General features: G+C 51.2%; 4 protein-coding genes across 10 annotated transcripts in view; 1 reads left to right on the top strand and 3 right to left on the bottom strand.

Moving 5' to 3' along the window:
* The window catches only part of USP49 (ubiquitin specific peptidase 49), an 81658-nt gene extending 79578 nt beyond the window's left edge, over window positions 1–2080 (bottom strand). The window contains exon 1 of the mRNA XM_027127231.1: window positions 1979–2080. The gene's annotated coding sequence lies outside the window, so the exon portion shown is untranslated. The remainder of the gene's footprint in view (window positions 1–1978) is intronic.
* The window catches only part of MED20 (mediator complex subunit 20), a 46504-nt gene extending 41156 nt beyond the window's left edge, over window positions 1–5348 (bottom strand). For 3 of the 5 annotated variants that reach the window (XR_003437185.1, XM_027127227.1, XM_027127228.1), the window contains exons 1-2: window positions 5217–5348; window positions 1979–2133 (exon numbers count right to left, since the gene is read on the bottom strand). Coding sequence is in view for 3 of the 5 variants with exons in the window: in XM_027127227.1 (XP_026983028.1) it covers window positions 1979–2133; window positions 5217–5230 (169 nt within the window). In the remaining 2 variants the exon portion in view is untranslated. Of the gene's footprint in view, window positions 1–1978; window positions 2134–4996; window positions 5192–5216 lie in introns of those variants that run through there. The other 2 variants (XR_003437184.1, XM_027127226.1) reach the window with 1 other exon arrangement.
* A 148-nt stretch (window positions 5349–5496) lies between these two features.
* Window positions 5497–15673, top strand: BYSL (bystin like). The gene is made up of 7 exons (XM_027127211.1): window positions 5497–6040; window positions 9242–9392; window positions 11969–12107; window positions 12435–12568; window positions 13158–13318; window positions 13424–13526; window positions 14023–15673. Exons 1-7 carry the CDS (start codon window positions 5773–5775, stop codon window positions 14366–14368), a joined length of 1302 nt encoding a protein of 433 aa, XP_026983012.1. The 5' UTR covers window positions 5497–5772; the 3' UTR covers window positions 14369–15673.
* Window positions 15674–16030: 357 nt separating this feature from the next.
* Window positions 16031–25512, bottom strand: part of CCND3 (cyclin D3) — an 81351-nt gene continuing 71869 nt past the window's right edge. Inside the window, exons 1-5 of one of the 3 annotated variants that reach the window (XM_027127223.1) lie at window positions 23003–23391; window positions 21919–22134; window positions 18443–18602; window positions 17711–17847; window positions 16031–17241 (exon numbers count right to left, since the gene is read on the bottom strand). In XM_027127223.1, coding sequence (XP_026983024.1) covers window positions 17074–17241; window positions 17711–17847; window positions 18443–18602; window positions 21919–22134; window positions 23003–23200 — 879 coding nt within the window. In that variant the 5' untranslated portion in view covers window positions 23201–23391 and the 3' untranslated portion in view covers window positions 16031–17073. Of the gene's footprint in view, window positions 17242–17710; window positions 17848–18442; window positions 18603–21918; window positions 22135–23002; window positions 23392–25512 lie in introns of those variants that run through there. The other 2 variants (XM_027127224.1, XM_027127225.1) reach the window with 2 other exon arrangements.

A 25512-nucleotide genomic window follows, 5' to 3' on the forward strand; every position in this document is an offset into this window, starting at 1 on the left:
ATCTGGCATTCTGTTCCTGTGCAGACTCACTGTGATTACATGCTTAGTTCATACTACGGGAGTCTGCAGGTGTTCTTACTGTCTCGAAAACAGTCGAAAGGCAACTAAAGATTTGGGTCCCAGATCAGCAGCACCCACCACCACTTGGGAACCTGTTAGAAATGCAAATTCTCCGCCCCACCCCCTACCTACTGGGTCAGAAACTCGTGAGGGGTGGGGGGGGTCGATCTGAGGGCCTTCCCACCCTCCAGGTGATGCTAACGCTAGTCAATGTGAGAACTTCTGACCTAAAGGCACGGAACCAGTAAAGCAGCAGAACCGGAACTCCAATCCAGGCCTTCTGAGCTCCTCCCATTCTACCCCACTGCCTGCTGAGAATGTGCTGTTTCTCCACCTAGACTGTAGTTCCTTGAAAGTAAAGGTCTGATGAGGAAAACAGAGCCCAGGCCAAAGAGCTTCTCAGAAGTAGCATGCTATCTTATGTCTATATACAAGTGTTTTGTTTTCCAAATGCTTTCATAACGGTTCTCTCTTTTGATTCCTTGTATTCTTCCTATTGCAGTCAAAACAAATGTTAACGCTGCAATTTTACTGATGATGAAATTCAGTTCAGTTCTTAGCTACCATTTACTAGACATTTATTCCATGACGACCTTTGTTCTAAGTGCTTTGCGTGTATTAACTTATTTAACTAGCACGACAACACTAGGAGGTAAATACGGTGATTCTCTTCATTTTGCAGATAAGAGAACTGTATTGGGAAGGGTGCAAAAAACATAGCCCCCACCAGACAGTTTCATTAGAGGGGATTTAATACAGGGAATGAAGTACAGGGGTTGGAATAACTGAAAAATCGAATGGAATGGTGAAGCCACCCAAAGATTAGCAACACAGGGAGCCACTACCATCCCTAAGGCTGGAAGAAAAAAGAGAAGATGTGCTGTTACGAGAGCCAGGAACAAGGGCTGCTGAACAGGAGCTAGAACCAAGGAAGAAACAACAGCCAGAGACACAGCCCAAGGCAGAGGGAGAGGGAGAGAGAGACTGTGGACTCTCTTTCTTCCATCCTTGAATCTTCCCCCGTGCCTCTCACTGGCCAAAGATAACTTACAGGAGGCCTTGCAAATGTAGTTTGCAGGAGAAGTGCAGGGAATGGATCCCTGGGGAAACAGGCAAGTGACCAGCATAAGAACAGTCACAGGTTGCGGGAATAACCTAAAGTTGCACTTAGTTGTGGCAGAGCCAGGACTCAGTTGTCTGGTTCCATGACCTAGGCTCTTAGTCACTGTGCTATGGAACCGTCCAAAATCAAGTTACTACAGAGCCAAGACTAAGAGAACCCAGGTCCCCTAATTCCTATCCAAAAATCCTCTTTACCTCCCTAACATCACCAACCACAGCCCATCTCACCTTGAAATGCATTTAAAACAAAAGCTGTTTCACTGATCAAGGTTATGCTAAGGAGGTAGCCAAGGCCACTGGCTAGGTGTGGGAAACAGGAAGCCTTTCTACAAAAGTTCCCAAAACTCTAAAGCTCCAAGAGAATCATATGCAAAGCCTTCTGAGCCTCAAAGGAGTCTTTCTCAATTTTAAGGGGGCATGAAGACCATCTGTGGGGCTTATTATAATGTAGATTATGACTGATTACCAGTCAGTCAGTAAGCGGGGGTGGGGTGGGGTGGGGTGGGGGTGTGCGCCAGGAACCTGCACCTTTAACAAGTAACCCAGAGGATTTTGAGGCAATTCGTCGGTGACCAACACTCTGAGAAACACTGTTTTAAAAGTGCAAAGTGCAAAAAGACTACAACACAGGCCCAGTCTAAGAGATGAAGCCAAAAATTAATGAATTCAGAAACTCATCTGCCACATGTCCACGAATACCACCCTCAGCAGAAGAGCAGAAAGGTTTCAATGAACATGAATGTCTATTAACTCCACGCCAGGTTGCAGCCATCCCATAGACCAATCTCTCACTGACCTTGGCTGCCAAGGGTAGAGGCAGCCGTGTGGTAGGTCTCACAGTCCACACAAAATGTTCCTTGCTTCTCTGCTCCAAGCATCTCCAATTTCCGGGTGAGGAGTTCCACGGTCTGCTGGACACTCTTGCCCTCGGCCACGGGCATCTGGGACACACTGGAAGGGAGAGGACCAAAATCATCATGTACGTGTACTCATTGAGTCACTCACTCACCCGCAGAATCACAGCTCATCAGGGCCAGTAGTTACCTTAGACACCATCAACCCAGACCTCCTCATTTTAAAGACAGGGAAAGAGAGGCCCACAGTCCCTGAGAGCTTTGCTAAGAACCAGAGCAGGTCTCAGGACTCAGGTCTATGGCAACAGCATTTCCCGAGTGTGGTATGTGTGTCAATGTTCAAGAGAAGATTTTAGGTGGCATACAGACTGAGCATGCAGTAACACTGAATTATACGATGAGAAAGGGATTTCCTCTGCGTTTCTTTCAGCTCTGACTACATCAAAGACAAAGCCTCAACTTGGGGTTATTATGTTTTTACCAACTCTCTAACACTTTGCATGTGGGCTGTCCAGCACAGTAGCCACAAGCCACATGCGGCTATTTACACTTAAGTGAATAAAACAAATTAAAACTTCAACTCCTCAGCTGCACACTACCCACATTTCATGGGTTCGACAGCCACACATGGCTGGGGGCTAGTGTACTGGGTAGTGCTGACACAGAACATTTCCATTGATGCAGAAAGTTCTAAGGATCCTGGGATCAAAGAGAAAGCAAGCCTCAAGTTTCTAATCTTTGGGAGTGAGAGGCAACAGTACGTACAAGAATTTAACCAAAACAATGAAACAAAAAGTTATTTCCAAGATTTCCTTCTATGGTGAGTGAAACTAGCTTCCCCTTCAGAGCGGTAGGAAACAATCACCAAGCACCAACTATGTGCCAGGCAGTGTCCAAAGGCCTTTAGATAAATTAACTCTTTGAATCTTCACATCAACCTTATAAGATATAATATTATTATCTCTTCATTGTCAATGAGGAAACTGAAGTACAGAGGGGTTGAATAACTCACACAAGGTCACAAAGCTTGGTGTGGGGTGGCGTGACCAGATTTCAAAGCCAGGCGAGCTGGCTCCATATCTGTGCTCTTAACCAGTCTACCAGAATGCTTCCCCAGGAATACAGTTGTCTGTTAAAATACTTTTAAGGAAAAGAAACAGAATCCAAAGAAGACATTAATAAATAATAGTTCAGGGGATTTCCCTGGTGGCACAGTGGTTAAGAATCCGTCTGTCAATGCAGGGGACACGAGTTCGAGCCCTAGTCCGGGCAGATCCCACATGCCGTGGAGCAACTAAGCCCGTGCGCCACAACTACTGAGCCTGCGCTCTAGAGCCTGCGAGCCACAATTACTGAGTCCGCGTGCCACAACTACTGAAGCCCGCGTGCCTACTGACGCCCACGTGCCTAGAGCCCGTGCTCGGCAACAAGAGAAGCCACCACAATGAGAAGCCCGCACAAGGCAACGAAGAGCAGTCCCCGCTCATGGCAACTAGCGAAAGCCCACGCGCAGCAACGAAGACCCAACGCAGCCAAAAAATAAATTAAATAAACAAATAAATAATAGTTCAAGTGCTACATGACTAAATAAAAATCATAAATACAGTCATACGTGGCTGAATTTGGGGAGACACTGCATTGCTTTATGATCAATCATAATCAACTAAATGAAGCTATAAAAATAGAGTCCTACTGTTGCTAAAAAATTGTCACTACTCTCCATCAGAAAAAGCACTAACAAGCAATGATGACGATGCTTATGTGCCTGATTTTGAAATAAAAGAGAACCCCTGGGACTTCCCTGGCAGTCCAATGGTTAAGAATCTGCACTTCCAATGCAGGGGGCGAGGGTTCGATCTTAGTTCTTAGGGGAACTAAGATCCCACATGGCACAGCGGAGGCCAAAAAAAAAAAAAAAAAAAAATCCCTAAGGTAATGCTACCGGGGTCAGAAGTCCTAGAAGGCTGAAAAACTTGAGAAGCATCCCAACCGACAGAGAGCCCTTTCCCTCTGTCTGCCTTCTGCACTGAAAGAACAGGGTTCCATGCCTCTGTGCAGCAAACTTTTTTTTTTTGGCTGCGCCCCGCGGCATACCAGATCTTAGTTCCGCGAACGTTCCGCAAACAGGGAGGCGCGGAACTCTTAGTTTCCTGCAGTGGAAGCGTGGAGTCTTAACCACTGGACCGCCAGGGAAGTCCTCAGCAAACTTTTCATTCACGTTCCTCACATCCTTCTTACACTAAAGGACTTCGAAGGAAACTCATGAAGTCAACTGCAGGAAGCAAATGTGCAGTCCCTGACAAACCTGCAAGACCTGGGCTACCAGGAGGACGAGTTCCCACAGGCTCTTATATGAAAAGCCTAGAGCCACTGACTTCAGATACCCTGGCCTCCAGCCCTCTCTGACCCGAAGGATACTCAAGATATATATATTTTTTTAAAGCCCTGAAATCTAGCATTTTGGAACTAATGCCTCCAAGAAAATTAGGTCCATATCTTTCCCTGCCACACTGACTTATAACATGTTAGAGATAATAAGTCCATAGAAACTAAACCAACCATGTAATTAAACATAGTAAGAAACAGGTCCTGAAGAGGTGATGTGCCTGGAATCCCAATCTCCTAATTCCCAATAGCTTCTTTTTTTCCTCTAGACCCAAGATCTTAAAATGGCCAAACTAGGACCATACACAGGCTGGTGTAACCTTAAAAAGGTTACACAGGCGAAAATACACAGGCGAAAAATACACAGGCGAAAACCTTAAAAAGATACTGTCTGCCTGTTGCCTATCCCCCACCATCCAGCCCTGCCTGAAAATGGGTCCTAGTCCCGATATCCTACTTCCGACCCTAAAGTTCCACCCCGGGCAGTACTATGGCCTCACGGGCAGCAAAACGTACCAAGAAAAAGGGAAGGAGGTACACGACAATTGATGGGTTCTTAAGATAAAACCTTTTACCTGCCGCCTTCCAGGAGGAAGGGGCGCATCTCCGAGGGAAAAGTCCCGCAGATTCCGCAGCCCTCACGGTGGCCCCCTCACCCACACAACACGAGGACATCTTGCTCAGCTCCCGGGGGGCGGCGGACCCCGGTCCCGATCCTCCTCCCGGGTACACTGGAGGTTCCGAGGGCCTTCAAGACCCCAAGCCCCGCCCCCACAAAATCCCTTGAAGTCCTACCAAGTCACTCCCATGGTGTCGGGCCAGGATGATGGGAGGATCAAACAACTGAAATGCAGTACTCTCCGGCAGCCCACACGAGGTGAAGCAGCCCAACTAACGCAAGCTCCAGAGCAGGGAGACGCTCCGGAAATAACGTAAAAACAGAACGCCCAGTCGTCTAGCTCACGAGGAAAAGGGGCGTGTCTAGGCGCCCCAGTGACGTCACTGCCTGACACCACCACCACCATCCCCCCGGCTTCCCGTTCGGGGAATTTCCGTTCCACTGGGAACACTGGGCCTAGATCCAAGAAGCTAGGAAAGCGTGGCTCGGACTGCCACCACTTAGAGAAGCCAACATTAAATGCAATGAGTTTATTCGGGAGTCCAGCTCCAGGACCCGTGAGCTCTTTTAGGCGATAGGGTGGCGCTGGTGGCAGTCCCGGCCTCCCAACGCGAGGGGGCGCTGTGAGCTCCGTGTGGCATCTTGGGCGCTGGGAGGTTACTGCGCAAGCGCATTCAGGGCTTTTTCCTCCATCCACACGTGTGAAACTTCCCGGCAAGGCTCTCGAGAAAAATGCCCAAATTGAAAGCGGCTCGCGGGGCCGGGGGTCAGGAAAAGCATGCGCCCCTGGCCGAGCAAATCCTGGCTAGGGACGCGGTGCGGGCAGGGGCCCGGGAAAAGCGACGGGGTCGTGGAACCGGAGAAGAGGAGGAAGAGTACGTGGGGCCCCGGCTGACCCGACGGATTTTGCAGCAAGCGCGGCAACAGCAAGAGGAGCTCGAGGCCGAGCATGGGACCGGGGGCAGGCCCGCGGCGCCGCGGGAGCGCACCACGCGGCTGGGTGAGTGGCCGGGGTGGGTACGAGGAAGAGGGTGGGTAGCTGGGGTGGATGGCTGAAAGGTTCCGGAAGGGGAATAGCTTGGAATAGAAAAACAGGGGGCCGTATTACACTCTTGCAAAGGTAATGGAATGGGACACCCAGCCCTGAGGCGGAATGAGGGTGGCCAGTGCCCTCCACTCCCACTCCTAGTTTTAGGCACTCGCTTTTAGGCAGCCCCAAGGTTAGGCCAACAGGATGTGGTTGCTCACGCCACTAAGTTCTGCTAGTATTTATCCATTTGTTCCGTAAATACTTATGGGATGTCTACTATGTACATTCCACTGTGCTAGGAGTTTAGATGGTTTAGGTAAAAAAGTAAACAAGATAGACGAATACCTGACTTCAGGATCTTACAATCTAGCCCAGGAGAGAGACGATGAAATGGACAATTAGAATAATGCACTCCGTGATAAAGTGTAGTTTCTCTGATAACAATTGCATTAGTCTTGGGGATCAGGCTTCCCAGATTGCTTGGCCTTTGTGCTAAGACCTGAAAAGTGGGGAGTGCTCTGAGCACAAAGAACAATATTGATTAGGGGCTAAAGAGGGAGAGAGATTAATTAAAAGGTGGTCAATTTTTTTCTTATTAGGCTGGGAGTGTTGACCTCCAAGTTGCTTAATCTGTTTCTCAGCTCTCATCTTTCATTTGTCCTGTGAGCAGTATTCACAATGGAACACTAGCCTCCTGACTACAGTATCTCTACTTGACTTCTAAGACATCACATACCTGTTTTACAACTTCCTCACTTCTCAGTAGCCTTTGCTGGCTCCTCTTTTGCCACCAACCTCTTGCAGTGGCATAGGGTTCCATCCTTGGACCTCTTGTCTTCACTTCTGTTCACTGCTCTGGTGCTATCATCAGTTTCCAGGTTTAAATACCATGTATTTGGTAACTGCTTCCCAGTTCATATTCTAGCCCTGATCTTTTCCATGAAACCCAGATTGTTATATTTCAGCTACCTCTTCAGCCTCTCCAGTTTGAAGTCTGAGACATCTCAAATTTCACATGTCCAGAACAGAAATCCTGACCATCTTGCCAAACCTCCACCCACAGTCTACTTCGTCTCAGTTAATGGCATGATGTCCTTCCATTTGCTCCAGACAGAAACCTTGGACTGCTCTCTTCCTCACTCCACGTCTGATCTATTAGGAAGTCCTGTTGACTCTCCCTTAAAAATATATCCAGAATCAGATCACTTCTCACCATCTGGGAACAGCATCCTGTTCAAACCACCATGATCTCTCACCTGGATGGTTGCAGTAGCCTGCTAATTAGTATCCCATACCCGCTACAGTCCACTCAGCTCCACAGCTCGAGGATTACAGTGGTCTACAAAGACCTGTGTGATCTATACCTTTTGTCAGTCTGACCTTTTCTGCTTCCCCTAGGCCTGCTCTGAGCACTCCATTAAAAATTGCAACACCCCCACCCCTGTCTCCACACTCCAGCTTCTCTCTTCTGCTACGTTTCTTTTGTCGTGGCATTTGTCTTTTTTAAACGTAATATATGTCATATTAGTTTATCGTCTGTTTCCGCCATTAGAATGTAAGCTCTATAAGGGCAGAATGTTTTTGTTTCTCTTGTTCGCTTATATTCCAGCACCCAGAACAGTGCCTCACTTATAGCAGGCACTCGTTTGCTGAATGAATGATGGTGAGGTAGGTCAGAGCGAGAGCTACAAATGACTTGTAGGCTGCCCTGAAGACAATGGGGAGCTATTGGAGACTATGGGGACCAGTTAGGGGATTGTCGAATTAATCCAGGCAACAGGTGATAACTGACCTAGGCTTTGATGGGGGCGTGAAGGCTTTAAGAGGGATTCTGTGAGGTACAATGGAATAGGACTTGGTAATTGATTGGATGTTTTGAGTGAGGGCAGGGGACAAGGCAGGCCTGCTGCCCAGGCTCTGGCTTAGTATTGGCTGGATGGTGGTGCTATTTACTTAGATGTGGAACACAGTGAGTAGTGTAGACCTAGGAGGGAAAGGGAGTGAGTGTGGTTGATGACAGGTGAAGGTTGAAGTGCCTGTGGGTCATCCATGACCCAGCTCTGCAGGAGGCAGCTGGAGTTAGGGTCTGGAGCAAAGGGAGGTCCACCTACAGGTACAGATTTGGGAGTTAGCATGTGGAGACAAAAGATCTAGTACGTGTTCCCCTCCCCCCTTATTTAGCTTTTATCACACAGTCTCTGTTCTTAATGACCTGTTCATGTGTGGCGTTTTATCTCCCCACTTAGATTATTACCTCCCTTTTCAGACGCCCAACCAGCTGTAGTCTTCCAATAATCGGTTATTCAGATGGGTTGGTCTGTTGAAATCTGAACTCACTGCCCGGCCTCACTTTACCCATCTAGCCTTATTTCTTGCAACTGTCTACACTCTTGGGTTTTTTTTTTTTTTTAAACCATTGATTATACACTTTTAAAGTTTTGTTTATTTATTTATTGGCCGCACCGTGCAGCTTGCAAGATCTTAGTTCCCTGATCAGGGATTGAACCCTCGCCCTCGGCAGTGAGAGCGCAGAGTGCTAACCACTGGACCACCAGGGAATTCCCAACAGACACTCTTGTAACGAAGCCCTCTTGCCAGTGTTGTTACCCAGGTCTGGAAAACACGCCTTCATTTCCCATATTGCCTATCCAGAGCCTAACCATCCTCTGCACTCATCATCTTCTGGGTGCCTGTGGTATATACCATTTCTGCCACTCATTTTGGCACATAATCAAGCCCTACCATGCGTGTAAAAGAGGTGAAGAATGCACAGTCTAGACCTAGATCGCCTGCCTTAGGCAAGTCCCTTACCTTTCCTGCGCTTCAGCATCCCCATCTGAAACTGGGTATAATCATAGTCCCTATTTCTTGGGTTTATGATGGTTACGTACAGTGTTTAGAAGAGTTTGTGCTATATAACTGAGTATAGTGTGTTAGCTGTTATTTACTACTATCACTGTCTCATTGGTTCATATGTGTACATTTTGTTTCTCAAGCAAGATTGTGCGCCCCCCAGGGACTGGAAGGTAGCATTTGCATCACCTGTTTCACTTTGCACGTCTGTGTCTATTACAAGCCAGCCCTGGACCATATACATGATGGTTAACCTCTGAATTCCTAAGCCATCGCTTACCTTGCTCACCCATTTCATCTCCCCTCTTCTGAGTCCAGGAGTGCCACAGAATGGATCAGATGACGAGGAGTGGCCCACTCTGGAGAAGGCTGCCACCATGACAGGGCCAGACTACCACGCGGAGGTGGTTGTGGACCCCGAGGATGAGCGGGCCATTGAGATGTTCATGAACAAGAACCCTCCTGCCAGGTAGGGCTGGCACGGCCTGGGATTTGGGAGAGTGGGTCCTGGTAGCAACTTTATAGAGAAGAAACTTTATATGCAGAGAAGCGTGTGTCCTGGCAGTGTTTTGATTCCGCTCCTTTGGGAAGGGCCTGAGCATTGCGAGTTGTGGGGAACCGCCTTGACAAAAGTGGCCCATCCTCAAAGGACTGTTCTTAATGAGAATGACCCAGACTCAAAATACCTCCTCCCCCCTCTGTCTGCCTGCCTTAGAACTGCCTGGATTACCTGGGCAAACAGTTGCAGGCCTTGTTCTCTCTCTGGGTGATCTGTCCCATTGCATTTGGTCTTGGTGTGCTCAGTTTTCTTAGTGGTGAGCTCAGTTTCCTTGGCCACATCTTTTTCATACCCTAAGCTTCATTTTATCCAGGGTTTTCCAGCCCCAGCACTTCTGCATTTTGGGCTGGATAATTCTCTTCTGTGGAGGCTGTCCTGTGCAATTTAGAATGTCTAGCAGCATCCCTGACTTGTATCCACTAGATACCAGTAGTGACCGTCCCCCCAGCTGTAATGACCAAAAATTGTCTCCAGACGTTGCCAGATGTCCCCCAGGGGGCACCCCACAGTTAGAACCACTAACTCATTCTCATCTGTAGTAAATGCTAGGTCCAAAACATGCAGGCTTTCAAGCTCCTGTGTTCAAACTCTGGAGCCCGTGGATTTTGGCCCAGGAGAGGGGAGTCTAGGATAAGGGCCCTCGACCAGTTCATTCTGACCATGTGATGTTAATGTGACATTGTTCTTGGTTCTTCAGGCTCTTGGGTTCATGCATGTCTCATTGCTAGTAATACTGTGGGAAGGCAGGGAGGCTGAATGACAAGTTCCATGGCCGTGTATTTGAGAGGCAGGATGAAGCCGTGAGCCCCTTTCCCAGTGTGATGCGCAGCAGCTGAGGTGGATGTTACAAAGTGCATGCTGGTCCCACCAGAGAGCCTCTCAGGTTCCCACCCAGCGGCTGTAACTCCTCTTTCGCAGCCCATTCTGACAAGCTTGGCAAGATGGTTTTCCAGCTTGTTGTCAACAGAAAAGTAAAGCTACTAGGAACAGGGGCTCCTGACAGTCTTGAGGGGTGACAGCTGGCATCTTCAGAGAGCAGGCTAGATCCACGTGAGCTCAGCAGTCAGAGGCCATTTAGTTTGGGGGCACATATGTACTGTAAGGTGCCTGACCTTCAGAACCTGAAAGACCAGGCTTTGACTCTTTCCCCTACTCGTGAGCTGTGAGACCTTGGGTGAGTTACTAACCCCTCTGCATATCGGTTCCCATGTCTGAGTAATGGGAATAACAATACCTCGCGTGGGTGTCACACAGACAGTGTGAGGGCACATCTGGGAAGTCCTGCCGTGGGAAGACAGGAGCCATGTTTGTTTTGTTTTAATTAATTTTTATTGGAGTATAGTTGCTTTACAAGGTTGTGTTAATTTCTACTGTACAGCAAAGTGAATCAGCTATATGTGTACATATATCCCCTCTTTTTTGCATTTCCTTCCCACCACAGAGCATTGAGTAGAGTTCCGTGTGCTATACAGTAGGTTCTCATTAGTTATCTTTTTTTTTTTTTTTGCGGTACACGGGCCTCTCACTGCTGTGGCCTCTCCTGTTGCGGAGCACAGGCTCCGGACGTGCAGGCTCAGCGGCCATGGCTCACGGGCCCAGCCGCTCCGCGGCATCTGGGATCTTCCCGGACCAGGGCACGAACCCGTGTCCCCTGCATTGGCAGGCGGACTCTCAACCACTGTGCCACCAGGGAAGCCCTAGTTATCTATTTTAAGGAGCCATTTTAAATAGACTTCAGCAGACCCTGGAGACACCTTTATTGCACCAAAGCCCAATGTAATGATAATTCTGAATCATCACGGTCTGATTGTGCTTAAGGAGGCTGGGAAAAAAAGATCTTTCATCTTGGACCTCTTTCCATAAACTTTAATAAATTAAAAGGGGGGTAAGTGTGTGCCATCGTCTCTCCCTAATGGTCCCAGCTACCAGAAATCTTGGTATATAATTGAGGTGTGTCTGGTACTCTGGAGAGGTCAGACCAGGGTTTTATAACTGGAGAGTCCTCAGCACACTGGCAGCATGTGATGGATGTGTTTGAAATAGGAACACTTGTCACAAACTTATTACTACTATCACTGATAGTTCCAGGTAGAGTACGTACGCTAACTTTTTTACTCCTCATGTTAACTTTATGAGAGTAGGTACTGTTATTATCCCTGTTTTACAGGGGAGGGAGCTGAGGCATAGAGAGGCAGAGTAGCATGCCCAGCGTCATGCAGGGAGCAGAGGAGCCAGGACCTGAACCCAGGCAGGTTGACTTCAGAGGCTAGGTTCCTCGCCTCCACACACGACTGTCAGCTCCATCCTGAGCTGAATGACTGACTGCCAGGTCTTCTGTGCTGGGTTGTTGGGCCCAGAGGGGACTGAGGTCACGTGTCCCAACAAGATTGCAAGTTTATCGGGGCTCTCAAGGGACCGCGTGGGGAGTCAAGAGCTTCCTGGACTGAGAGCACGGCACTCCCACCCATTCCCTCCCTTTCTCCCAGACGCACCCTAGCTGACATCATCATGGAGAAGTTAACTGAGAAGCAGACGGAAGTCGAGACGGTCATGTCCGAGGTGTCAGGCTTCCCTGTGCCCCAGCTGGACCCCCGGGTCCTGGAGGTCTACAGAGGGGTCCGGGAGGTAAGAGCTGAGAGGAGAGCTGTGATGGGACTCCCTCACAGGGGCTTTGGGTGCCCACATCTCTCGTAGAAATAAGGCCTGGTGGCTGAGAGCGGGCTCAGGGGTCAGAGTGCACAGCTCCAGGGTCCTGCTCTCCTGCTTACGTGACTCTCTGGTCTCAGTTTCCCCACTGGAAAATGAGGATGATAATAGCACCTCCTCACAGGGTGGTTGTGAGGATTAAGTGAGTTAATGTATGAAAGGCACCCAGACAAGTGCCTGGCACCCGGCACCTGGTAAACATCGTGTATGTTAATGACGATGATGATTTTGTTCTCTCATCATCAGGTGTTGTCTAAGTACCGCAGTGGGAAACTGCCCAAGGCATTTAAGATCATCCCTGCCCTCTCCAACTGGGAGCAAATCCTCTACGTCACAGAGCCTGAGGCCTGGACCGCTGCTGCCATGTACCAAGCCACGAGGTAGAGCAGATGGGGGTCAGGGCTGCTTTGGGTCTGTAGGGAAGGGCTGGGTGTGGGAAGGGCAGGCTTCCCTTCCCTTTGCCATTACATCCTAGCTTTGCCCCCACAGCGCTGTCTTATGCTTCTTTATGTCATCATTTTCCCAGCTCTTTCTGTTTCCTGTTTTGGAGCCGAGACCCTGTTAAGAATATCCTGAGATGACTTTCCAGGGGAGAGGCTCAAAACTACCAGGATACAACCCTAGGGTGTCAGGGTGGCCTCAGAAGTCTGTGGCTCCCCAGGCATGCACAAGTCCCTGGTGACAGCAGGACAGAGGGACCCATGATGGAGAGGGGATGGTGAACAGCTGGGTACCTGTCTGCCTGGGAGAGCTCTGGCTCACCCCAAACACAGACAGTGTTCACCCTGTTTGGGTACATCTCGTAGCCCCTCCTGTTCCCTCTCTCATCTGACCTGGGTGTTGCATGCACCCAGCTCGCTTCACACACCCTCCGATCTCTTGCATGTACCATCCACATTGATATTTAAAAGGCGAGCTCCAGACTATCAGGTGACCTGGGATCTCCCCCCTTTCCTCCAAAAACACTAGGATTTTCGCCTCTAACCTAAAGGAACGTATGGCCCAGCGCTTCTATAACCTGGTCCTGCTCCCCCGGGTGCGAGATGACATTGCTGAGTACAAGCGACTCAACTTCCACCTCTACATGGCACTGAAGAAGGCTCTATTCAAGCCTGGAGCCTGGTTTAAAGGTGGGAACCCAGGAGGCACTTACGAAAGGGAGGGGCTGGAGCTCCTGCAGTACCTCCTTTCTCTCACTCTGGGCTTAGAGTGACTGCCCCTCTGCCCCTCCCCAGGCATCCTGATCCCGCTGTGCGAGTCGGGCACCTGTACCCTCCGGGAAGCCATCATCGTGGGCAGCATCATCACCAAGTGCTCCATCCCTGTGTTGCACTCCAGGTAGTGTCGGTGGGGGTGGAGGACCACTGATTGGCGGATCTCCGCACGGCAGAGTCCCAGGACTGGGGATGGGGGGGGCAGAGTGGGGAAGGAGCTAAGCATAGCCCTGGGTTTGCAGCTCATTTAAGCCAGTGGGTGTATCGTTACTCCACAAGAATGTCAGTCCCACAGGAACAAGGTCCCAGGGCCTGGCACATGGTAGGTGCTCAGTAAATAGTTGAATGAATGAAAGAATGGGGAACATGGGAAGAAAGTAAGTTAGGGGTGGAGATCTCAGGACATTAGGACCTATTCTAGTTGAATACTGAGACAAGCAGTCTGAGCCAGACGTGGGGATTTGGCGTGAGTCAGCGTAGTGCTGGTAACTGGAGTCCAGGGAGTGAGATAGGGGAGGTGAAAAGAATGCCGGAGATTCCCCCTTTAGGGATAGCACAGTGTAAGGGCCAGAAAAGGAGAAGCCTTCCTCCAGCGTTTCCCTACCTCCCTTCCCCACTAGTGCAGCCATGCTGAAAATCGCAGAGATGGAGTACAGCGGTGCCACCAGCATCTTCCTGAGGCTGCTGCTGGATAAGAAGTACGCGTTGCCCTACCGGGTGCTGGACGCCTTGGTCTTCCACTTCCTGGGTTTCCGGACAGAGAAGCGTGAGCTGCCCGTGCTCTGGCACCAGTGCCTCCTGACTTTGGTCCAGCGCTACAAGGCTGACCTGGCCACAGAGCAGAAGGAGGCCCTCCTGGAACTGCTTCGGCTGCAGCCCCATCCCCTGCTGTCCCCCGAGATCAGGCGTGAGCTTCAGAGTGCCATCCCCCGAGATGTAGAAGATGTTCCCATCACCATGGAGTGACGGAGCAGTGCTCGTCCTGGTCTGCAGGGCATGGGAGGACACCAGGATCCCTGCTGCTGACTAAAGGTGACACTGAGCCTTTATAGCCGAAGACCCAGTTCAGGGCCACGAGAGGTCACGGGCCTCTGATTCCCCAGTTCCTGACAGGGAGAACTGAGTCTGGCCGGCTCTCTCTTCCATTCTAGGCCTGCATCCCTGCTCAGTTCTGGGACCTGACTTGAAACTCCACAGCCTAACAGTCCCACTTCCCAGCTGGGGGTTGGAGTGGGTACTTTCTCTCAGGCTGTTGTGTCAGTTCACTGGGAGGTAGATAAAAACAAAAGGCAGGTATTTATTGAACTTCAGTGTTTTGATGTGGTGGATGGAGATCTTTCTGCTTTCCCTCTTTTGTGGAGGTGGGCACTGCATCCCTGCTCCTGTGTAGCAGTGGTTTCTTCCCCGGTTTACATGGGAGCCGTGCCCCCCTCAGACAAGTTTGTTTCTCGAGGCTGTACCCACCCTGCCAGCCCCTAGAGGGCACAGCCTTTGCCTTCCCCTGACACAGGCTACTTTGGGAGAATGCCAGCAACCAGGAGGTTGTTCACAAGATGGTCTCAGCTGTGGTTGGAAGAGCTAGGAGAAAGCACCTAGAGGAAAGTGGAGATACAGAGGCGAGAAAGGTCAAGCTCGGGGTCACCGCCAGACCAGTGCCCTAACTTTCTTAGCTAATGAAAGCTTTAGACCAAGGGTTGGCAAACCAGGGTCACATGCCTGTTTCCTTATGGCCCGTGAGCTAAGAAGTTTTACATTTTTGAATGGCTAGGGAAAAAATTGAAAGAAGGGTATTTTGTGATAGGTGAAGATTATATGAAATTCAGATTTCAGTGTCCATAAATAAAGTTTTATTAAGATGCAGCCACACCCATCCATTTCCAGGTTCTCTCTGGCTGCTTTCATGCCACAGCAGCAGAGGCGAGTACAGTCTGGCTAGAACCCTTGTTACGTGCTTTGGAGAATGTGAATTCGTTCCAGCCTAATTACTGTATTTGGGAGGAATTTGATCATAAAGCAAATTTCACATTTATATGCAGTTTTGTCTTTGAGAAACACTAGGTGAAAGCAGAAAACTGTACCCGGCTGAGCTGAGCCAGATGATACACGGAACGCACATACCTCAGACATGTGCGAGCGACACCAGTTCACCTTGCGGGTTGGTACCACACCCACATCTGGTGTTACAACCCGCCTTCCACATCCTTCCGACCTCTACTTCCACAGCAGACTTCAGGTGTTGTTTGTTTTTCAAGATAAAGGGCCATGTTTATTGCAGTATGTGTTTTTAACCATTTAATGGGTAAAAGCACTATCTTTCCTTTTTTTAAAAGACAAGTCTCCCTCATTAAGTATGAGTAGAGTGCCTCAAGCCCCATTTTCCCCATAAGCCCTGTGGTTTTTATTGTGCAATTTTGCATGGTGCGGTGATTTTTAGGAATGCATAGATCACATTATGAAGCAAAACTGACTGTATGTGGGGCAGAGACCATATGGCCCACAAAACCTAAAGTATTTACTCTGGTCCTTTACAGAAAAGGCTTGGCGACCCCTACTTGAGACCACTGATTTCCACCCTCTAGATATAGGCTTTTGCCCACACTGCCATCCAATCCAAGAAGCCAAAGAGAGTTTTATTTCAGAATCTTTATTAAGGTAGCATGATGGTCCTGGGCCACCAGCCTGGACCTTGTGGCCTCGGGAAAGACCTGTGTCAACAGGGCTTGCCTCCCTCTCCAGACAGGGGGCTTGGTCACCTCCAGGTCATCGCTACTTCATCCCCCAGCCTTGCAGGATGGAGCAGAGGGCCAGAGGGAGAGGAGGGCGTGGCCCCACCCCAGGCTGTAGCAGCTCCTCGGCCATGAAGATCCTCTAGCGGTAGGATAGGGGAGGAATGCAGCAACCACCAGGGTCACCACCACTCAGGGTAGATAGGCCCCACCACACCCTCTTACAGCTGTACTCAAAGCAATTAATAAATTAAAACAACCTCTTCCTTCAGCACTGCCCCTCCACCCCCCAATCACACAGGAGAAGCTGAGCAGAAAGCAAAGCGAGGAGGTTGGTTCCTGCCCCTCAGACAGAGGCCAGGGCCCCTCCCTCTAGGAGCAGCTGAGAGCATGGATTATGCAGGGGCCTCCAAGTGCATTGAGAGGAGATGTCCACTCTTTCTTCTCACATGTGTCTAGAACATGTGAGGATTCTTCAGAAAGACCCCAATCCAAATGCAGTAACTAGGGAATTCCCTGGCAGTCCAGTGGTTAGGACTCCGCGCTTTCACTGCCGAGGGCCCGGGTTCAACTTTGGCAGTTGAGAACACGAGAGCCCCAGAGATAAGGGGGCCCCCAAAAGGAATGCTGGCACATGTATTCTACAGACTTCAATTTCATCTCTGGCCAGCCTGGCCCGCCCCCAGCTAAGACCGGGATGGGGGCTGAGCTGGTCAGATGCAGGGAGGAGGAGGAGCCTGACTGGCCACCCGCCGCAGCTGGCCAGGCCCCTTAGTGCACACTGCAGGGACAGGTAGGACCCGACCCCTTCGGCTTGCAACAGGCAAGTAGGAAGGAGCCCCCTCGGGCTTCAGCTGTGGCATGGTTCGTTCCTGCAGGCAGGGAGGGGGGTGGCAGTGTCCCCTCCTCTGCTGTCGGTGGCCACTCGAGGGGGCCTCGCCAGGGCTACAGGTGGATGGCTGTGACATCTGTGGGAGTGCTGGTCTGGCTGGGCCCCTGGCTGCTGGAGCCCCTGGGGGCTTTGGGCGCTGGACTGGGGGAGGTCTGGGCGGCTTCCCTGAGGCTCTCCCTGAGGGCAGCTTCAATCTGCTCCTGACAGGCCCGGAGGCAGTCCTGGGAACAAGGGGGAACGGTGAGGAAGGTCCACGTCCCTCCCCCCATAGCATGTGGCAGCAGGTGCTGGAGGACACCTCCCAGCACACAGGGAAGTCTGGGGAGGTTAGGCCACAGCCCAACCCCAGGAATCAGCTTTCAATTCTCAGAAACTGGCAAGAGGATGTGGCAAGAGGGTGTGAGAGCAGCCCAGCATCTGACACCAAATCCCCCACCCCCACTCCTGCACACCGTTTGGCAAGAAAAGGGTACCCAGGGACAGTGCCCTTCAGCCCGCCCAAGACACTTGCTCTTCTCCAGACCAAGGAAGGAGATAAAAGGCCACAGAAGCCCCAAAAGCAGGGCACTCAAAACCAGGAGTGGAGACAGGGCCGGGGGTGGGGGGGCGACAGCTCCCTCTGCTGGAGGCTCAGGGAATATAGCGCTGCCTCGTGAACTGAGGCCACTTGCCCAGCTGCCCAGCACTCACCACTTCAGTGCCTGTGATCCCTGCCAGCAGCTCTGTGAGCTCATCCCCAGATGTGGAGCAGGCACCCAGGCCTTGCACTGCAGCTCCAATGCTTCCCGTGGCAATCATGGATGGCGGGTACATGGCAAAGGTGTAATCTTGGAAAGAGAGGGGACCATGAGGCAAGGGTGGTTTCAAGGATAACAACCAGCACGCACCTTGTATTACCCAGAAGTGCCAGGCCGTGTGAACAGAGCAGGGGTCTTCTTGAAAACCCCAGCAGCGAGTGGTGTCAGATAGCAGGGGAGAAAGGCAGGAAAGGGGCTCTTTACTGGAGAGGGTCGGGTCCAGGGTGGTCTGTAAGTGATCCTGGCCAGGGACCAGGGAGTGAATGAGTCTCTTCCTGGTGTGGACACAAAATCAGGGTTAAGAGACCTGGTTTCTGCTCGCAACTTAGTCACTGTAAGACCCTGGGCAAGTCACTTCTCTCTAAGCTCTCAGTGACCCACCTACATACTTGGGGGGTGGGGGGGTGGTCTCTTGAGATCCCATACAGCTCTGCTGCTTTTCTGTATTGAGACTGGGGGCTCAGAGGGAACAGAATTTTCACAAATAAATTTTGAGAAGAAATTTAAGAAACCAGAAATCTGTTCCAATATTTCAGTTCAAGAAACCAGAATCTCCTGGTTACCGCTCACCCTTCCAAGTCTTCTGATTTCCCCGGCTTGGTAAAAATGTGTTTAGGACCCTTACCTGTAGCACAGAGGGCCAGAAAAGTCTGGGCGTGCTTCTTGACCAAGGCCTGTCGGTCACGGGGCAGAGAGAGCCGGTGCAGAATCAGGGCCAGGAAATCATGGGCAATCACGGCAGCCAGGTCCCACTTGAGCTTCCCCAGGACCAGCACCTCCCAGTCCTGGAGGTTGAGGAAGAGGGTAGGGTCAGTGGCTAAAGAAAGGAAGAGGAGGGAGTAAAGCAGAGGTCTCACAGGGAGGGAAGCGCATCACACTTGAAGGTCAGGACCCCAGTTCTGCTTTTGAATGTAAGGACTGGCACTGTGGCAGGGAAGAGGTGGGGGCACTTGCTTTGAGCCCTATTGATCATTTCCTAGATGCCAGAACTACATGCTTTACAAGAATTATCTCTTTTAATCCTGCTGGGTTATCTTTGGGATCCAGTAGTCCAGGCCTTCTCCTGACTTCCTGCAAGGCTCTGAGCACTTCTCCAGCCAGGGTTGAAAGAAAAGACTGCAGCAGCAGATCACCGCCACCATCACCATGAACTTGAGGCTCCTCTGGCACGAAGCAGAAAGATTCTCCATAATCCCAAGGATCTGTGAAAGGGGAGCTCACTAGCCTGCCCCCAACTCAGCATCCCATCCAAGTCCACACCTCTTTGAAGCAACTGGGGTGAGCATGAGGCCACACCTCCTGTGACACAGCTGCTGAGCCAACCCTGAGGTTCCTCAAAGTGGAGGTTGCCCAACCCAACCCACATCCCCTTGGTGGGACATTGGGGTGTAGGGCTGAGATAGAGCACCCCACTCTACCTCTTTGGCTGGAACCCATAGTGCCTAGTGCCATTTGAGTCTTAGGAAGAGAAGTGGAGGCCAAACCAAACAGGATGGGTCCAGATGATCCCTGAGGGATCAAACCATCTCTCTGCCTGCCCTAGCCTCTATACCACTGCTAGGTCCTGGAGGGAGGCTGGGAGACCCACCCCAATCCACTCATCTGGGGTTCCCAGCCCTGGCCCCACTTCTGAGTTGCACACATGAGGATTTCTTCATTGTTTTATCTCAGGAAGGAACTCATGGGTTTGACCCCTTACTGAGGTAGAAATGGCAACCCCATCCAACCTCTTTTAGGCCCCCAGTCACACTGTCCCTCTCCTGGCCCCCACCTAGGTGTCATCCTCTTGAACCTCTCACAGAGCCCCACAGAAAACAGCCCAGCCTGGAGCGGGAAGAAGTTGGGCAGAGAAGCTAGCATTCTACTCCCAGTGCTTGTCCCAGTGGTCAAACTCCTAACTCAGAAGTGAACAGAGGGACTTGCCTGCTGGCACAGTGATTAAGAATCTACCTGCCAGTGCCGGGGACACAGGTTTGAGCCCGGTCCGGGAAGATCCCACATGCCGCGGAGCAACTAAGCCCATGCACCACAACGACTGAGCCTGCGCTCTAGAGCCTGTGAGCCACAACTACTGAGCCCGCGTGCCTAGAGCCTGTGCTTCGCACCAAGAGAAGCCACCGCAATGAGAAGCCTGTGCACCACAAGGAAGAGTATAACTCCTGCTCGCTGCAACCAGAGAAAGCCCACATGTGGCAACGAAGACCCAATGCAGCCTAATTAATTTTTTTTAAAAAAAGAAACCTTTAGGGGAAAAAAAAGAAGTGAACAGAAAGCACCTAGCATCCAAGGAAACATCTAGAAGGCAACTTGGAGTGGGGCTTTCCCTGTGGGGAGGCATAGGGTCCTGCGTGAGGGAGGGCAGCCACCTTACCCTGTATCAGGGCAGCCCCTGAGAATCTCAGCCCTCACTTGGCCAAGAACACACCCCTGGCAGCTTCCATCACGTCCCTAACCTCTAAGGCCACCTGAGTGCTAGAACATCCAAATTCTCCTCAACCTCAGTGCAATGCTGAGGCAGGACCTTTCTTTCCTTCCTTCTCTGGGCCCTAACCTTCTCTGTGGCATGAGGATTTGGACTGACTGGAGCTCTCTGAGGTCCCTTCCAACTCTGACCTTCTAGGAAGTCATTGATCGGCATACTCCACCCCCCAGCTCAGGCATGGGGAGGACTTTTGGCCTGTTCTGAAAAACTCTCCTCACATAAAGGCACACACGCCATCCTAATCTTTTCACAAAAAGGAAGTCCCCTTCTACCTTCTAGCCTAAACCCCTCCAAACACATCTTGCTCATTAGCCCTGAAAACCAGCTCCACTGGTTTGCCAAAAACTACCAAAAACTAGACTTGCCAAAAACTACCAGATTCATCACAAAGAGCTGTGGGGCCTCCCGGATTCCCAACTCCGGCCTCCTACTCCCATCTCCGAGAGCTACTTGGCAGGAAGAGGAATCCCGTTCCTCGACAAGCAGCACTCGGGGGCCCCAGTACCCTGGCTTCTTGGCCAGCCAATCACAGCAGCCTGCACGCTGCCCTCCTCCCCGGGAGATGGGGCCCAGAGACTCCTCTCCGGGTCAAGAGAAGACTGGGCCGCTGTAGAGCAAGGTGGAGGAAGGTGCCAGCTCACCCGTCTCCCCCCACCCCCACCCCTCGGGAGACGATCTGCACGCCCTAAATAACCTCTTCCAGATCCAAGCAGCTCCCCCACCTCCTCTCCAGGCTCAGTGGGGAAAGAGAACCGGTGTCTCCCCTGTCCTGCCTCGGGAAGAGCCCAGCCCAAGTTCCCAGCAAGAGGCCCAGGGAGCCACTTCCCAAACCACAGGAGTGACAGCAGCTCCCCACAGTGTTATGAAAGACCTTGGTCAGAGTGGGTGGGCCAGGGGACAGGGCATCATTATCACATCGGAAGCAGCTGCAGCTCAGCCCCAGTCTGTGCCTCAGCTCTGGCCTTTGGCTAAAGAGGAAAAGAAGAGATGATTCCACAGGCCTGAAGCAGCTGCTCAAGTTTCCCAGAGTGAGGCTAGCGAATGGAGAATTAGGAAGGAGCTGTTTCTCCTGGGATATAAAAGGAAGGAAAGAAGGTGGGATGAAACGCCTTGGCCCTTCCTTACAGCAACCCTGGCTATAATCTGCTCTGGGAGGCTTTTCAATCACAAAGTCCACACACTGGGATAAAGACTCAACCAGGGCGGCCCCCCTCCCCCACATGAAGCACATTCCACTCCCCCACTCCAGGGGGGGTGCGTAGGCATGTCCTGCTGCTGCCAATAAATAACTCATGGTGGCTGTGTAAACCCAGAGGCAAAGTACTAGTGAGTGTAGACATGCAGTTTGACTTGTTGCTATCTGGGGGAAAGACCAGGAAGGAGTGGCACCCACTGGAGGTCAGGAGAAGGGGTTTGGTTCACGCTGGCAGTGCAAGCCTGGGCTTGGGGCTACCCTGACTATCACACCACACTGTCCCATCTCTTATCAAAAAAAAAAAAAAAAAAAACCTCTGCTACCCTCCCCAGGGACAGAAAGCCTCTTGAGGGTCTTAGCTTTCCTTTTCCTGGTAAGTGAGGAGGCAGTGTGTGTTGGGGGGTGGGGAGGATTATGCACGCACCCGCAGCTGGCGGGGAGAGACAGAGTGGTCGGTGTAGATGCAGAGTTTTTCGATGGTCAGGGGCGTAGTCTCGCGCAGCTTGGAGGCCAGCAGCATGCAGACCGCACCCAGGAGCTGCAACTGCGCCTTGCGGGTGGGGACGCAGGACAGGTAGCGATCCAGGTAGTTCATGGCCAGGGGGAAGACTTCCTCCTCACAGCGCTGCTCCTCACACACCTGGGGGAGGGCGCACAGTCACTTCTGGGGCAGAGGCAAAGGAAACGCAGCAGCACTAAAGGGGGGGGGGGCGGTGAGCTGAAGGGAAGTGGAATAGGGAGCAAGAATCGGGAGGGGGTAGGTGTACTTACAGTGACAAGGACTAATACGCAGGATGCGCCTTCCCCAAGGTGTTGTCCCCCCTCCACTTCCTCTGCGGTGCCTCCTTCCCCCCGGGGGTGGGGGGAAGCGGGGTACGCCAGAGGCTTCCTCCCTTAAGGATTCCAAACTGAGACTGCCCCCCCCACACCAATACCGAGGGTGAGAGGGGACGGAAGAGTCACCCACGGGAGCCAGAGAACTGGGACCTTAAACCCCATTACTGCCACCCAGTGCACACACCCAAAGGGAAGGGAGGAGACGCCAGCGGCTGCCTCCCGCACTTTTCATTTCCCTGACTGCCGGAACAGCGCGCCACCCCACCGCCTTCCCCGCCAGAACCCCGCGACACACAGGAACCGGCTCTGCGGCGGGGGCGGCCGAGCCCAGGGTTTTCCAGGCGCGCTCTCCCTAGAAGACCGGGCGGGGGAGCGAGGGGGGAGACGCTGAAAGAAGCCGGAGGGGAGAGGGTGGCCCTTGTCCCGCTTTTCCGGCCCGAAGAGAGGGTTACTTGGGGTGCCAAACAACTGGCAGTCAAAGTCAGGGTTGGAGAAGGGAAAGAAAGGGACACCAGGGAGGCAGCCGGGTAGGGTGCACGAGTGAAAGGAGTGAAAGGCCAGGCCCCGAGGATCTGCGCCACAGAAACATCTTGCTGATTGTTGTTGGGACCAGGATGTCCCAAGCCGGGGACGCCGGGGTGGCGGGGGAGGGGAGACCCTCCGGGCGGTACCTCCAGCATCCAGTACGCCAGCATCTTCCGCATGTGCGGCTTGATCTCCCTCTGCACACACTGGAAGTAAGAGGCGCGGGGCACGTAGCGCTCTTCCAGGCGGAGCAAGCTCTGCAGGACACGCTGGTCCCCCAGCAGCCGCGGGTCCGGCCCGGCCCGGGGCGCGTGCCGGGTGCCCTCGCAGCACAGCAGCTCCATACTCGGGCAGCGCACGGGCAGGGCGGGAGTGCGGGCTCGCGAGCCAGAACGCAGGCGGCGGGCCGGAGAGCGCGGGGCGCGGGTCTAGTGCTGGCGCTGGCACTGCGCGGCGGAGCCTCAGCCCGCCCCCGCCGCCGAGCGCGCCGCTTCCCTGACAGGCGCCCCGCCCCTCGCGACCGAGTAGCAACCGTGGAATGCTCGGACGTCGCGACGTTCCAGGGGGCGGGGCCTCCGGCGCCCAGACGGAAAGGGCTGGCGGGCGCTCCCCCTCCCCCCGGGCGACCGCATTGGTCCCCGCGGCGCGGGCCGGCCGGCTTCCGGGCGCTCCGGGTCCTTCTGACCACCCGGTGGAGAGAAGTTCTTTCGAGGTGGGCCACTTCCCCACCTCCGAGCCCTCCCATTTTGCTTCTCTGACTCCAGTCGCCCAGGAAGGACTCCAAAGTTTATTTATTCATTCATTCGTCAAACCGTGCTTCGCCCTTGGCTGCTTGCTCTAGGGAATATAAATAATAATAAAACAGCTAGTTCTTAGTGAAGAATGTTCTAAGCACTTATTAAATCTTCACGAAAAAGCTAGGAGTTAAGTCATACTGATTCTGCGGTTGAGAAAACTGAAGTACAGTAACTATGATAATAGTTTGTCTGCAGCAGAGCTAGGACTGGGAAGCTGACGATCTGGCTCTAGAATCTGTGCTCTACACCATTGCTACTTAAACTGATCCCCAGACCAGCAACATCTTCATCGCCTGAGGGCTGGTTAGAAATGCAGACCCTCAGGCCCATCCCTGACCTGCTGGATCAAAATCTGCATTTCAACAAGATCCCTGGTGATTCCTGTGCATATTAAAGTGTGAGAAGAGATAGTCTAAATCAGTACATTTTAGAAATACAACAGGGTGGAAAGGCCATGGCTTCAAGGCCTCACCTTGTCATTAAATTGGCTGTGTGGCCTTGGACAAACCCTGAAGTCGGCCTTAGTTTCTGTTTGAGGAAAACATGGGCAGAGAAACTAGCTCCTCTTTTTTTCAATCAATATATATATATTTTTTTACCAGTTTCTTTTATAAAAAATAAATTTATCTATTTTTGGCTGCGTTGGATCTTCGTTGCTGTGCACGGGTTTTCTCTAGTAGCAGCGAGAGGGGGCTGGCTTCTCACTGTGGTGGCTTCTCTTGTTGCGGAGCACAGGCTCTAGGCATGTGGGCTCAGTAGTTGTGGCTCACGGGCTTAGTTGCTCCCCAGCACGTGGGATCTTCCTGGACCAGGGCTCGAACCTGTGTCCCCTGCATGGGCAGGTGGATTCTTAATAACTGCGCCACCATGGAAGTCCAAAACTAGCTCCTTTTTGGAGGAGTTTCTTGCTCAGACTCTATATAAAATCTTCCAGTTGCCATTTCTTCTACCTCCCAAACTTTGGGACTTTGCAGTTTGTCCAAAGCTGGATCCCACATGACCAGGAGGCAAACCACAAGCCTCCAGTAATGCTCCAAATGGGAGGAGGCCTTGGGGATCCCTGCCTCTCCTGGGGTCCTCCAAGGAGAGGAGACGCTAAGGAAGCGAGTTACTAGAGCAATGACACCCTATATAAGAGGCAAGCTCTGCGTTAAGCATTTTCTCAATGAATTGTTCTTTTTTATATAATAATTTTTTGTTGTTTTCATATCATGGAAATATTCATCTGCATTGTAGAAAACAGAAAATACTGATAAGTCACACAAAAAAGGAAATAATAATTACTCACAATTGCACCATCCAGATAACCCTTTAAAATGTCAATGTTTATTTTTCTAAAATTATTCTCTGAATAAACACATATATTTTTAAAAATGAGATCATTCTGCAAAGTTTTGTAAGCTGTTTTTTTCACTAAAAAGTATACTGTCAACACATTTTCCATCTCATTAAATATTCTTCAACATATTTTTAATGACTTCCTAGTATGCCATTGAGTGAATAGATCATAATGTATTTCACCAAACCTGTATTGTTGGCAATTTAGATAGTTTCTAGTTCTTCTCTATTAGAAATAATACTGTAAAATATTTTTGTGGTGATATCTTTGTGCACACTCATGATTATTTCTAGAAGTGAATTAATTTCTAGAAGTGGAATTTCTCAATCAGAGGTTATGAAACATTCTAAGGCTTTTGATACAGTTCTTATTACCAAATTTCCCTGCTGAAAGGCTGAACCAATCTAATGAACAAACATTAGATATCTACTTAAAAAAAAAAAAAGCACCTCTACCAACTGGCAAGATGAAAAGTGGTTTATTAGTAATCTGCATAAATTTTTAAATTCAACAGCTCTTG

Source organism: Aethalodelphis obliquidens, unplaced genomic scaffold (genome assembly GCF_003676395.1).
Source record: "Aethalodelphis obliquidens isolate GAN/ISIS:26980383/991018 unplaced genomic scaffold, ASM367639v1 scaffold31, whole genome shotgun sequence".
Lineage (NCBI taxonomy): Eukaryota > Metazoa > Chordata > Mammalia > Artiodactyla > Delphinidae > Aethalodelphis > Aethalodelphis obliquidens.

Coding starts and splice junctions, on each gene's coding strand:
- BYSL (XM_027127211.1), top strand. CDS start 5,773: ATGCCCAAATTGAAAGCGGCTCGCGGGGCCGGGGGTCAGGAAAAGCAT. Junction 9,393..11,968: donor AACAAGAACCCTCCTGCCAG/GTAGGGCTGGCA, acceptor CCTTTCTCCCAG/ACGCACCCTAGCTGACATCA. Junction 13,319..13,423: donor GCCTGGAGCCTGGTTTAAAG/GTGGGAACCCAG, acceptor GCCCCTCCCCAG/GCATCCTGATCCCGCTGTGC.